The sequence below is a fragment of the Giraffa tippelskirchi genome, chromosome 7, assembly GCF_054371585.1.
Source record: "Giraffa tippelskirchi isolate mGirTip1 chromosome 7, T2T-mGirTip1v1.2.pri, whole genome shotgun sequence".
Taxonomy (NCBI): domain Eukaryota; kingdom Metazoa; phylum Chordata; class Mammalia; order Artiodactyla; family Giraffidae; genus Giraffa; species Giraffa tippelskirchi.
In genome coordinates, this window is record NC_137281.1 from 109,453,997 (window position 1) to 109,468,353 (window position 14,357).

A 14,357-nucleotide genomic window follows, 5' to 3' on the forward strand; every position below is an offset into this window, starting at 1 on the left:
CTGGAGAATTTCATGGGCAGAGGAGCCTGGCAGGTTACAGTCCATGAGGTCGCAAAGAGTCGGACATGACTGAGCGACTAACACTTTATTATTTTAAAAGTTCATTTTAGGGATTTCCCTGGTGGTCCAGTGGCTAAGACTCAATGCAGGGCACCTGGGTTCAATCCCTGTCAGGGAAGCAGATCCCACATGCTGCAACCAAAGATCCTGCATGCTGCAACTAAGACATGGTGCAGCCAAATAAATATATATATATTTTTAAAAGTACATTTTTTCAATGCAACTATAAAATGCTGTGCGCTGAGCATAAGTCAACACAGCTAAACATGTGCCTGACTGCCTCAGGGAAGGAGGATGGCAGGGTGATAGGGAGTAAGCTATAGCTTCAAAGCCACTAGATTTGAATCCTCCCTACTGACTGCATTTTAAGACATCTTAGGCAGGTTCCATCCTATTATTAATACTAAATTTTAGTTTTCGCCTTGGTAAAATGTAATAGCAGTAAGTTTCTTCAGATTTCTCAGGGATTAAGTCAGCATATGTAAAGGCCTTAGCACAGGCCTCCATGTAGTATAGTAAGCACTAGGGGTCCTTATTCCTCGCATATTGTGGGGCAAAGGTTTGAAAGGGATGGGATTATTCTTCTGTATTTAAGAAGTCTGGCAAGGACTCCAACACCTTCTGTTCTTAGAGACATGATAGAACAGGAAACCTCCTTATGTGGGTTAGCACAGAAGGTAAAATAAAACAGAATTTTGAGTATTTGGTACATGATGTGAGTCCCTAGGCCTAGGGAGGGTGAGTGGGTTGAAAGGTGACCCCTCCCAAAGGTATGTCCACGTCCAAATCCTGGAGTCTGTAAAGGTGATCTCACAAAGGGGTTTTTGCATGAATATTTAAGGATCTTAAGATGAGACCACTTTGCCGATCAAGATCCGTATAGTCAAGGCTATGGTTTTTCCAGTAGTCATGTATGGGTGTGAGAGTTGGACCACAAAGAAGACAGAGCGCCATAGAACTGATGTTTTCAAAAAAATGGTGCTGGAAAAGACCCTTGAGTCCCTTGGATTGCAAGCAGATCAAACCAGTCAATCCTAAAGGAAATCAACCCTTCATTGGAAGGACTGATGCTGAAGCTCCAATACTTAGGCGACCTGATGCAAAGATCTGACTCACTGAAAAAAATCCTGATGCTGCGAAAGACTGAGGGCAAAAGGAGAAGGAAGTAGCAGAGGATGAGATGGTTGGGTGATATCACCGACTCAATGGATATGAGTTCGAGCAAACTTTGGGAGATAGTGAAGGACAGGGAATCCTGGTGCGCTGCAGTTCATGGAGTGACTGAACAACAACAGCAACAAAGATGAGATCATCCTGGATTTCTTGGGTGGGCCCAAAACCTGATGACAAGTGTCCTTAGAAGAGACAGAAAAAGGGAAGGCAGAGAAGTGGGAAAAACAGTGACCAGGGAGAGAGACTGGCCAAGGTTCAGTCAAGGAAGGCCAAGAACCACCACCAGCTGGAAGCTGCAAAGATCAGACTCTCCCCAGAGCCTGCAGAAAACTTGTGGCCCTGCCAACACCTTGATTTTGGGCTTCTGGAGTCCAGAGCTGCGAGAGATTAAATTTCTGTTGTTTTAAGCCACCCAGTTTGTGGTACTTTGTCACAGCAGCCATGGGAAACCAATCCAGGTGGGGTCTAAGAATCTGCCTTTATCACTCCCAAGTGGTACCGTAGCTGCTGAATTGGGGCCCCACATGAGCACCTCCATGAAACACTGGAACCAGGTAGGTATTAACTATCAGCCCATGATCCCTACAGACAAAGGGCCCCTAGGCTACCTTTGTCCAAAACTCCCTTTCAGAAGATGAGCCTTGTTTAGCCAAGAGGCCAAGAATCAATTGATAACTCAAGTGACACAAGTAAGTTTTCTTCTCAGGCCACTCACTGACAGAGGAATTAACCTTCCACACAAACAATATATTAGCAGAAACAAAGATGTTACCCTGGAAGTCTAGAAATATTTTCTTATGAAATTCCTACTGGAATCAAAAGCAGCTGTTGGGGACTCTCCTGGTGGCCCAGTGGTTAAGAATCCACCTACCAAGGCAGGGGACACAGGTTCAATTCCTGGTCCCGGAAGATTCAACGAGCAGCTAAGCCCACAACTACTGAGCCTGCATGCTCTAGAGCCCGTGCTCTGCAATAAGAGAAGATACCACAATGAGAAGCCTGTGCACCTAGAGAAAGCCTATGCTCTGCAACAAAGACCCAGCACAGACACAAAATAAAATAAATACTTTAAATAAAAGTAACTGCTGAAACAAAGTTCGGCTTCTCTGTCAAACTTATTCTGCCCACAGTAGTCACATACACTGTACGCCAGCCCTCCAGGCCTGTCCTTCCACCCTCGCAAACCATTTTGCACCAGTGGACAAGCCCTTTCTTATCATAAAGGGGCTCAGTTGAGAAATGAAATTGGCCACACTTGAAATGGCAGAGAGACACTGGCCATTTTAAATCTCAAATGCCTCTCCTTAGAACCAGCAGGAAGCTTAGTAGGCCCTTAGGTAATTTGAAAAAGCAGGAATATTGATTTTTTAAAATCAATACCTGCAGAGATGATTTCGGCTACTGGATTTCATGATCTGCACACTGATGTTGACGGTGGCACTGATAAATGCTAGGAAACCCTGCAGATTGTTAAAAATCCAGTGTCTGTCCTCTCTCTGCCAAGGCACAGGCTGCTTGACGAGCCAATGCTCCCTGAAAGATCTGCAAAATGACCCCAAACAGGCAAAGCGTTATGCAGCGCCTGAAACCATGTGGGTCTGAGTGCTCAGTTGAAGGGCTGACAGAGTGGCCACACGGAGGTTTTAGCCATCGAGGGTGAAGTCTGAAAGTCTGCTTTGCTTCCTCATGTCTGAAAATGGACACAATACCAGAAACCATGGCGGAACACTGTGTCCTAAACACACTGGGAGGAGGCTGGTCAGCCAGGGCAAACAAATGGTAGACACCAGGCCAGGAATGCCAAGTTCAGGCTCTGGCTTGTCCCAGGGAAGATCAAGAGCAAGAAGTGACTGTAAATGCCTTGTTGGCTACAAAGTCTGACCATGCGCTAAGTGCTAAGTTGCTCCAGTTGTGTCTGACTCTTTGCGACTGTATGGAGTTGCTTTAGTCGTGTCTGACTCTTTGTGACCATATGGATTGTAGCCTGCCAGACTCCTCTGTCTGTGGGATTTCCCAGGCAAGAATACTGGAGTGGGTTGTCATTTCCTACTCCAGGGGATCTTCTCGACCCAGGGATTGAATGTGAGGCTCCTGTGTCTCCTGGATTGGCAGGCAGGTTCTTTACCACTAGTGCCACCTGGGAAGCCCCAGAAAAATTTCCCTGCAGGTTTTGTCTCAATGCCAAGTGAAAAGAGATCCTTGAGGGGGTCATTTTTGGAGAAGCTGTTGAGGGAGGCTGAGTGGTCTTTTCTCTAATGTAGGCCAGCACTGACCTGGCTCTAACACCGGCCAAGAGCCTTTGAGGAACAAGAGCAACAGAATCAATATCCTCTCTCCCCCCCACCCCGCCTACTTCTCGCACACTCTCGGCAGGGTCCCCATGCCCAGTGCCTGTTACCTTATGTCCCAGTTGAGCTGCTTCTCCCCGAGCGGCTGTGGCAATGGGATCGATAAGGTGTCCTATTTCCTGGACCACTGAAGTCAGCTGCTCCTGCAAGGCCTAATAAGGAGACAGATCTGTCAGGTTCACCCCACAATGGCTCCCCATGTAGTTGTACTGATTTAAAAAGGCCCATGTGAAAGATAAGGCAGGTCACAAGAAATGGGTGTCAAAATGCCTTGGCATACCCTCCAGCCACTGTCCCACTCTAGCCCTCCCAGGGACCCTCGGTTCCCCTGGGATAGACCCGCCAGTTCTACCCATAAGGGGCATGAGGTGGGCCCTAGGAACACTTTTGCTACTGGCTTCTCACTCCGAGCAGTCACAGTGACAACTGGTGCTAGTGGTATCTTTACTTTGGGTTATTCAGAATCATTACTGGAAAAGTGGAACTGCGGTGGCTTTCCAACAAGGGAAAACAACTATGTCCAAATGGAAGGAACTGCTCTGGGGTCTGAGGGAATATGCAGGTTGCTGTGTCCTCAGAACTAAGAACCTCTTAAGCGGGGGGTGGGGAGGAGGGTAACCTAAAAATGATATTGGCTCTTAAAGCAGGACTATTTCCCAGACACCACACCGTGAAAATGCCAGATGAGGTGCCCACTAGACTTAGGTCAGGCGCTCTATGCACTGTACTTGATGTGGATACCATTGTTGAAAATGGCACCCTCAAAGCATTGCTTCTCAAGTGTGAGAGACAGTTTAATTTCTCCATCTCAAAGAACTGCTCATGCTCTAAAGAGATGGGGGAAGGTACCTAGATGATTCTGAAGTGTGAAAGGGGTGAGGAATTCAAAGATGGAGAGTGCTAACTTGTAGTGGGAAAGATCAGATCCCTTGGTGGGAATCTTCAGTGGAGCTTTCCTAGATAGACAGGATTTCCAGGTCAGAATGCTGGGTGTTTTAGGTCTGCACATGCCAGCACTGAATGGGGTGATTCCTAACAAAGTGACAATGTCCTGCCTATCACATACATTTGGGCTACTCTCCCACCCAGCAATGCTGCACATGGGCTGGCGAGCTTTGAGCAGAGTTCACTCAATGAGAGGAGCAACCTAACCCACAAGCTTGGAAACAAAATCCTGGGTAAAAATAAAAAAAGAAAAAAGTGTGATAGAGGTGGGTGGAGAAAAACCTCCACACTTTCAAGGGTCTTATTTAGCAAATTACTTCTGGTCTTCCCACTCATAATGTAACTGCAGTTAAGAATGTAAGAATATCCATATATATGGAATTTGAAAGATGGTAACGATAACCCTATATGCGAGTCAGAATAAGAGACACAGATGCATGGAACAATTTTATGGACTCTGAGGGAGAAGGTGAGGGTGGGACGTTCTGGGAGAATAGCATTGAAACATGTATATTATCGTATGTGAAACAGAACACCATTCCATGTTCGATGCGTGTGACAAGGGCTCAGGGCTGGGGCAATGGGATGACCCAGAGGGATGGGATGGGGAGGGAGGTGGGTGGGGGGTCCAGGAAGGGGAACAAATGTAAACCCATGGCTGATTCATGTCAATGTATGGCAAAAACTATTACAATATTGTAAAGTAATTAGCCGCCAACTAAAATAAATAAATTTATTAAAAAAAAAAAAAAAAAAAAGAATATCCAGGCAAGGTTGTCTTGTTAAATTAAATATGGTATAAGTAGGAAGCACATGCAGATAAAAGGGAGGGATTTTCTTCCCAAGGAGGAAGTCAAGACAGAGGATGTGCTTTGGGAGGGTGGTGAAAGAATGGGAGAGCAAGAGGTGGGAGGGGTGCTCATCATCTCAGTTTCTTGCTCAGGGTGCTAGTTACAGGATGTGCTTAGTCGGTGGCAGTCTATGAAGCTGCACATATATGACAAGCACACTGTTTTGTATGTATATTCTACTTTAATAATAAGTTAACAATAATTCTAACATTCCACATGGAATGAGAATGCATATTCGTTCTTTCTTTCCTTGGAAATGGGGAAGATGGGTAAAGTTGGAATGAAATAGTTCTGTTAATAAAAATAACCAATTCCAACTCCAGATCCTGCTTAGAGCCAGGCCAAAGTTCGTTCTTTTTTTCTTTTTTCCTATTCTTTGGCCATCCCACACGACATGCAGGATTTTAGGGCCCCAACCAGAGACTGAACCTGTGCCCCCTGCAGTGGAAGCACAGTGTCTTAACCACTGGACCACCAGGGAAGACCCCAAAGTTTATTGTTGATGAGCTCTGGGTCAGGAAGGAAACATCAGTAAATAGACCATCCATATTTATTAAGTACCTTGAGTGTCAGGCACTTTCACTCAGGAAAAAAAGAAGTATGAATCAGGGGAGTTTATAATAAGTAATAGAAAAAACTCAAGGGAGCAAAGTAGGAAAGTCTATTCTCAACTTCAAAATAATGGGCAAGAGAGGGCAAAATGGCTCTGAATAGAATATAAGAGGTCTCTCAATACTAGATATTGAGTAATAAGGGCAGAATCTTTGATCTCTGCATGGATGAAACACAGAGCATTGAATGCTGAATTTGCCCATTAGTCTAAAAAGCACATTGCTGAAATATGACAGGGAAACACTCAAAATTTACATGCTCAGGTCTGCTCTACTGAGGTATTCAACTGAATATGGTAACTCCACTTACTGATGTACTTTATTTGACAATAATAATTTCCTCCCAAATTTCAGCCACAGTACACGTGTTCCTTCACCAAACCATTATTCTCTGCTCTGCATGTGCCCTACCCCCTCCCAAGAACGTCCCAGGCTGGTTCCAGGGGAAGCTGGTCCAATGATGAAACTCTTGCATCAGCAATGTGTTGGTGCTATTCCCCCACTCCCAAAGCCTGGTGCTGGGATTCTTCAGTCCTTCCAGAGGCTTCTGGGCTGACCACACGGCCCCACGTACCTCCACGGAGATGTCATCCCTCGTGCCCAAGCTCTGGCTGACGGCCGCCAGCGAGGCCTGCTCGATGTCCCGGATGCACCGGTTGATGCTGTCGATGGAGAAGTCACATTCTCTCTGTCCCGGGGCCTTGTCCCTAGAAGGGACAGGGCAAGTTGAACACAGGCTCCAGGAAGCGCAAGTCCCACAACCTGCTCCAGCACTAGTTGCCCAGGAGCCCTTGTCTACTCTCTACCCCACTCCATTGCTTTAGCAAGTGAATCCCTGACCTTTGCTTGGCAATGCTTCTCTGCAGAACCGAGGCATTTCTTCATTTAACACTTGTGCTCAGTCTACTTATTTATGGTGGGAAGGGTAGGGTGCTGTCCTGCATCTCAGGCAGGTTGCCAGGCAAATGAAACAGTTTGGTATTGGATTCCCCATTCAGTGGCTTAAACATAGAAACATCATTTAAACAAAACAAAACAAAAATCAGTGCTATTTCCAGTGTAAATATACTATGCTCTCTACACTGCATACTACTCACAAAGTCCTGGGCTATGGCAGGAGTTAAAATATTTAGTGCATCTTTCTTCGCAAGGCATTAAGAAAGTTGACATGATCCTGAGGTCTTTTTAAAGACCTCTTTCAATTTTAAAAGCAATTGAAAGACAAAATATAACTGAGGAAAGGGATACAATTCCATACTGTGGGCTACTAACTTTGGTCAACTTCAAAAATGTTTTATCTATGCAGAGAATAACTTTTCAGGCTCCTACTATCACCAAGGAGGGTAGGGATGCCAAGAGTTACTGTAGGACCTAGAATATTCTTTTTGTCTTATCAGCAAGGTATTAACCATTAAGTGAAAGTTGCTCAGTCATGTTCAACTCTTTGCAACCCCATGGACTGTATAGTCCATGGAATTCTCCAGGCCAAAATGCTGGAGTGGGTAGCCTTTCCCTTCTCCAGGGGATCTTCCTAACCCAGGGATCGAACCCAGGTCTCCTGCATTGCAGGCGGATTCTTTACTAGCTGAGCCACAAGGGACAAAGGTACAAAGTACAAAGTGAAGTTGCTCAGTCATGTCCGACTCTTTGCGATCCCATGGGCTGTAGCCTATCAGGCTCCTCCATCCATGGAATTTTCCAGGCAAGAGTACTGGAGTGGGTTGCCATTGCCACAAGGGAAGCCCAAAGTTAACCATGAATCCTGCTAAATAAACAGTGGTGCTTTCTGCCTAAGCTCCTAGGTATAGGCAATATGGTACAATGGTTAGAAGGACTGTGGCTAAAGCAATCAGACCTAGGGATGACCTTGGGAATGTTATCTAAATTTCTTTCTGAATTCTCTCATCAGGAAAAGGGAGATAATAGCAGCATTTACTTTACAAGGTTGTTATGATAAACATAAAATTAATACAGGTAAAATGCCCTGAATAGTATCTAACATATAACAAATACTTAAGCTAGTATTTGTATTGTTGTGACAAGTGCTAAAAGAAAAAAAAATGATGACAATAATCAACAACATTGCTATTAAATAAAAGTCCTGATGGGCTTATCCGCCTCTTGCCCTGTCAGATGCAGGCCCGCAAGCAATTTCTGAAGGAGACACTAACCTGATGGATGTGATGAGACTCTTAATAGAGTCAGACACAGTGTGGGAATGTCCGGCTAGCACAGACCAGGTGGGCGGGTCTTTGGGGTTGATAGCCAGTGAGCGTGCAGTGCGGATGAGGTACGATGAGCTTTCCAGCATAGTTTTGGCTGAGACCAGGATTGGTTCCTGTGCCTGGGAGCCCTGGGACCAGAGAGCGGAAGTCAAGCGCAGGGCACACAGATTAAGTGAATGAGTTTGACCCAGGAAGGTCATGTTCTTGATCAAGACAGAGGGTAGGGAACCATGGAGGCTGGCTCACATGGGGCCTGGATGGGGAGAATCTGGGGCTATGTCCAATCTTTAAGTATCATTTTTGAGTTTGACATATACCAAGAATCAGCCCCAAACCTACGCCCAGAGATTATTCTCAACATATAAAACCAAGACATCACCTTTTGAGCGATATACCAACACAGTTTCATTAACTGCATGTGTCATCACTGACAAAATAACAGTGCCCTATGTATTGACAGAGAGGGGTTTTGGAATTCTTAACTGTTCATTCCATTCAGGGACACACAAAACTAGCCACAGACCTCAATGTTACTGTTGCTGTGAAGATTCCCTACCTCGGAGCTGATCTGAGCAGGAATGCTGACAAACTCAGGGTTGGAGGCGAACGCTGTCAAGTTCTCCACGGCTTCAATCAAGGGGGCGGTGGCAATGCGACACTTATTGCGGTTGTCCTCGGAGAAGTCCCCATCCAGGGCCTGATGGGGGAAAATACAGAGATCATTCCTGGGCCACAGTTATCACCACCCAGTGAAAAGATTTAATGGGAATACTCAAAAGGTCTGGTGAATTCATAAACAATGAATAAGAACTGACTAGCAGGATCTCTGCCATCAAGCAGAGTGGCTAATGATGAGCAATGATGAGGAGTAAAGCTGAACGTATGGCTCACAAGCCAGCGACCTCACAGTCTATCAACTCCCTGCTCACATGATTCAAAGGGTGCCCTGTTCTCCACTCCCTAGTCATGTTAACAAACCTTGTGGCTGAGTCACTTTCTTCCCTACTTTTGAAACTATGTTTTGGCCCCTCCATTTCCACTCCAATTAATTCTATTCCCTCCCAAACTATAAAAATACAGTTTTTCACACTGTGTAGCACTTTGAACTTCTTCTAAGTTTACCTGGACGTCCCTGAATAACTGACAGAGGGAGGGCTTTTGTATCTGTCATTCTGAAATGAGCAAAATGGAATGCAATGGAGAAAAAACAGACTAGAACTATTCCCTAAAATATGGACAAATTTCACACATATAATATTTAGGTAAGGAGGTCAGACAAAATATGATACCCATGATATGATTCCATTTGTGCAAAGTACAAAGGCAGGTGAAACTAATTCTGAGTGTTGACTGTCAGACCACCCTTTGGAGCCAGTGAGACTAATGTAGCACAAAGTGGGCTTCTGGGGGCTGGCCATATTCTATCTCTTCATCTGGCTGCAGTTACTTAGGTGTGTTCAGCCTAGGAAAATTTACTGAACTCTACACACATGGATTTTTTGGTCTATGTATCTTATGCTTTCAAAGCTTATTTCTTTTTAAAATTAGTAGTATTAATACCATAGCCCTCTTCTCCTTCTGCTTGGGCGGAAGATGAGATGGTTAGATAGTATCACCAGCTCAATGGATATGAATTTGAGCAAACTCTGGGAGATAGTGAAGGACAGAGAAGCCTGGTATACTGCATTTCATCGGGTTGCAAAGAGTTGGACATGACTTAGTGACTGAACAATAACAACATTACCAGAGCAATGAATGATTCATCACATCACCAATTAATAGCCTGCCTGGAAACCAATCCAGGAAAGCAGCCTGTGATGCATGCCAGGCCACCCCACAAAGGGTTAACACTTGGATCCAAAGTTCTCCAACCCTGGACTCTACGTTGTCAAGTCTAAGACTGTTAGAACCAACAGTCTGTGATCCAGTGACTGCACTCTTGCCTCACAGCAAAGGGCTACATTTGAGAAGGCAGTTATGTCTGTAGAATAACATACATTTCCTTGTTAAATGACCAATTAAACTTTTAAAGTAACCATTATGAGCAATACATAAAAGTCAGTTTAGACAATTAGCGAGCAAAAAGCCAGAGGCACCAGCATTACGAAATAAACTGGATCTGAGATGGGATGTTTCTATTTTTCAACAAGGCAGGAGGAGGCAGGCATGGTTAGATTTAAAGGCTATCTGAATAACAACTATATTCCAATCAAGTCTTGGCAACTTGTGACAGTAATTATACATCCACCATGCTGTTATTTTCAGAGGAATTCCCATAAGCCTGGTTAATTTAGTGTCTTTGTTAATACTGTGCAGAGCTCACCTCTGCTCATGCCCTTCTCCACCAGACAGGCACTGACCTTGACCCAACCCTGCCCATTTTGCGGTTCTTCCAGGCCCAGTGGAAATCCAATGTGCCTTCTACTTACTCATATTGATGGCTTCAATTCCGACTGCCACATGTACTCAGTAAGTGTTAAGTTAGCACCACCTGTTACCTGCCCTGCAGCACTACACTGGTGATGTGGCAATGAATAGTCTCGGTGCTCTCATGATCTTACACTATTACCATCATTGACTGCTTGGGGTCAGGCCCTTCTAGCTCAATGGAAGATGCCCAGCCTCTGGGCGGTGCTGCTTATTCCTCCTGCTCTTGCCCTCTCGGCCCTCCTCCCATCCTCTTCTTTACTTTCGACAACGCCCTCAGTCTATTAGGAAGGCAGATTTCTGATCACGTCACCAACCCTTAGGTGAACTTACGAAAAATGACAAGATGATTACTCCAGGTAAATTCCAAAGAATGGTTTTTCTAATTGTGCAGTTTCATCAACTGCACCAAGAGAATGATGAAAAGATTTTTTTTTTTTTTGAGCATGGGCCCTAAAACCACAAATCATGTGGCCTATTGCAGGTCAAGGGAGGGACCCTAAATAGTATGGACTGTGGACTAGAATGCCAAGCTCCAATCCGGCACTGTTTTTCATTTTCAAGAGGGAAAAGCACCAAGCGTCAGAGAAGATGGTTTGTTTACATGGAGAGTTATTTCACTTCTGAATGTGGCTTCCCCTCTGCGGATGGCTGAGACACCCCAGTAAACTGAATACTCAGATCTGGCTACAGGTAAATTTTAGGCAGGCATGACAGTTTTTTGTAGAGACATTCCACGTCACATAATGGCACATGATATGGCACCCCAGCCATAACAATGAAAGGGTAAATCCACTGAGCCAAATGCACAGGCCCCACCAGGAGAAGGGTACTCTCCACCCTGGGCCAGCAACTCTGAATTTTCTTATTTAGCAAAATCTCACACAGATGTGGGAGAAATCATTTCTGCGTGTTCAACAGAATCAAGGCTTCGTGGATTTCAAGGGTTAGAAGGGATCTTGCTGCTGATGCTTAGTCGCTCCGACTCTGTGTGACCCTATAGACTGTAGCCTGCCAGGATCCTCTGCCCATGGAATTCTCCAGGCAAGAGTACTGGAGTGGGTTGCCATGCCCTCCTCCAGGGGATCTTCCCAACCTGGGGATTGAACCCGGGTATCCTGCACTGCAGGCAGATTCTTCACTGCTCAGCCACCAGGGAAGCCCCAGAAGGGATCTTAAAGATCACTTAATCCAAAAGCTCCAATGTTCCAGGTGACAAAACCAACACCTAGAAAGTGACATGCAAGGCTAAGCTCATGCCTCAAACCAGAATCCAAGACCCCTGGCTTCCTTCCCTCCTACTGACCTTAGAAAAGGCAACAAGAAATGGCATAAGAAGCCCAAGAGGTTTTTTTTCCTCCCTCCTTTTTATCTCAAGAAACCCATTTTACCAATCCAAAGGACGATCAAGAAAGCATACTTACAGCCGAGTTTAAACTGGTTAGTGAGAGATGGACCAGGTATCTTTTGGACGCCCTGGAAGTGCTTCATGGCAAAACCCTGAGCTTCAACTCTGCTGTGAAAGGCAAGGCTGAGCTCCGGCTTCTCAGAGCAACAGAAGCAGTTGTTGTACAACTTCTACTTGGCATTCAAACCTGAGTGACTGCACATTTAAAATAACATTCCACTCTCCACATCTGATTTGAGGCTAGGTAAGAAGCTGACGAAAGGGAGAAGCCGGCACGTGTGCATGTGGGGACCAGCAGGTAGATGGCACCCATGGTTAGCGGTCCGTGTGCTTCCAACTTGGCCGGCATCGAGAGCAGGGCCTGGTCAGGAGGAGGGTGCACACATTTATTCTTTCTGAGCCATGCTTTGGGATTGCAAAGAATGCCATCAGTAGAGATTTATGATTCCTGGAGGCAGACATTCTAATGGGCGCTGATAACCCACTGTGATGTAATCTGCTCCCTGCTCTCCAATGCCCCTCCGGGGAGGGGGAGGTTCCTCCCTTTTTCAGGGCTAGAAAGGTGTGGCAGGACTAGAAAGGTGAGGTACTTAGGCATACCCTTGCGATTTGAAGGGAAAAATAAGGTTGACTAAGAAGTACAGAACTTAGAGCAAAATGTAGCCTTGATGGCAGCCATTTCAAGCATTTAGGGAATTAAATATTTATTTGTTCTGCTATTTGGCAGAATTCTTAACCATTCCTTAATTCAGGAAATCTATTCGATACGTAGTATGGTATGCTGCACTGAAAGGACCTTCACCATTTTCCTATTAGTAAATTAAAAACAAAGTTTATTGTCTTCAGCAAAGCCTGCCCCCTGATGGGAATTGAAAAACCAAGCTCACTTCAGCAAGCTGAGGGGTGAATGGGTCATTTCTATGCCTCCTGCGCTGCTACTGATTCCCAGAGTGCTGGCGGGGGAGGAGGCCACCATCCCCCCACGTTACAGCAGGCTGCGTGCACAGGCCTAGCTTTAAGGCCATCCCAAGAGCTCATTGGCTATAGGGAGCTACAAAGAGGGGTTGCCACAGTGAGGAGAATCTGAAAAGGAGACGAGATCTTAAAGGAGACAGGTCAGGACTGGAAACCGAGGAGACGGGCAGGAAAGAAAGGTTTCCCAGAATGTGTAAAGGAGTTTCACGCCTTTTCCCCACCTTGGCTCATCTAAATACAGCCTGTTTTGTGACAATCAAAACGATCAGAAAATGGCCAAGTTTAACTGAAGTACGTAAATTACATGGCAACGAACTATGATGTCACTACTTTTCAATTCTACTGCTGTCTTCCACCCCCGCATCTTCCCAGACTTGCACACAAGCACTCTAAACACACCCAGAGGTTTCTTCCCAGCTGGTGAGAGCGGTTAAGTCTCTCCATGGTATGTACTCTGCAGGCCAAGAGCGAGAGCGGGTTTGGAAAGAGCAGGGGATCTGGGTTTGAATTCCAATCCACTCCTTACTGGCTGAGTCACCCCAGGAAAGTTACCTAACTTCCTGTAAAGATGGGGATGATAAGCACAGGGTGGTTGGTTGTGTGGACTGAATGAGAGATCTATACAAAAATGGAACAGGATTTGTTCAAATTAAATATTAAAAAATGTCAGCTTTCTTCATTTCTAATACTATGGATCACGATGGTCATTAAAGTAAGCTGCCACCAGGATCCTGGGGGCACCTGGGCACAAGCTTTGATTTATTTATTCATCTTCAATTGATCTTATTATTGTCTTCAAATAGGTGCCTTTTACTTTTTTAAAAGGCTGTTTAAACAGGTGCACAATCTCTCCTTGGCTTCTGCTTGGCTCAGCCTGTTGACTAATTTTTCCATAAGATTAAATTGGCTTTGTGGACAGAGGAGTCTGGTGGGCTAGAGTCCATAGGGTTGCAGAGTTGGACACAACTGAAGCGACATGGCATGCAGGCACAGTGCAGGAAACGAGGTGTGTGGTATCAGATCCTCTGGAAGGAATGGGTGGTGGGGGAGCCCCACTCCTTCAGGACTTGCCCAGCAACAGAGCAGCTCACCCCATCTCCAAGACTGTGAAAACCCTTCTGTAAAGTCAAGCCCTCTGACACCCCTCCCTCCGGCAGGTCTGGTTTGCACAGAACTGGCAGCTTGCCTCCATGACAGTCTCCTTTGGAGGCTCTTTGCCTGGGGTCAGCTGTCTAGACTGTGGCTGTCTTCCCACCTGGTCAGCTGCTTGCACTCTGCTTGGTGTCCCATGTAGGGCAGACTAGGTTTACAGTCTGATTGCCCAGATACAAACA

The 14,357-nt window shown here is 45.6% G+C and overlaps 1 protein-coding gene across 14 annotated transcripts in view; it reads right to left on the reverse strand.

Moving 5' to 3' along the window:
* TLN2 (talin 2) overlaps positions 1–14,357 on the reverse strand; it is a 493,069-nt gene that overhangs the window by 80,617 nt on the left and 398,095 nt on the right. For all 14 annotated transcript variants that reach the window (XM_081507557.1, XM_081507550.1, XM_081507555.1 and 11 more), the window contains 4 exons: positions 8,770–8,910; positions 8,160–8,341; positions 6,563–6,695; positions 3,632–3,733 (listed from right to left, as the gene is read on the reverse strand). In XM_081507557.1, the coding sequence (XP_081363683.1) occupies positions 3,632–3,733; positions 6,563–6,695; positions 8,160–8,341; positions 8,770–8,910 (558 nt within the window). The remainder of the gene's footprint in view (positions 1–3,631; positions 3,734–6,562; positions 6,696–8,159; positions 8,342–8,769; positions 8,911–14,357) is intronic.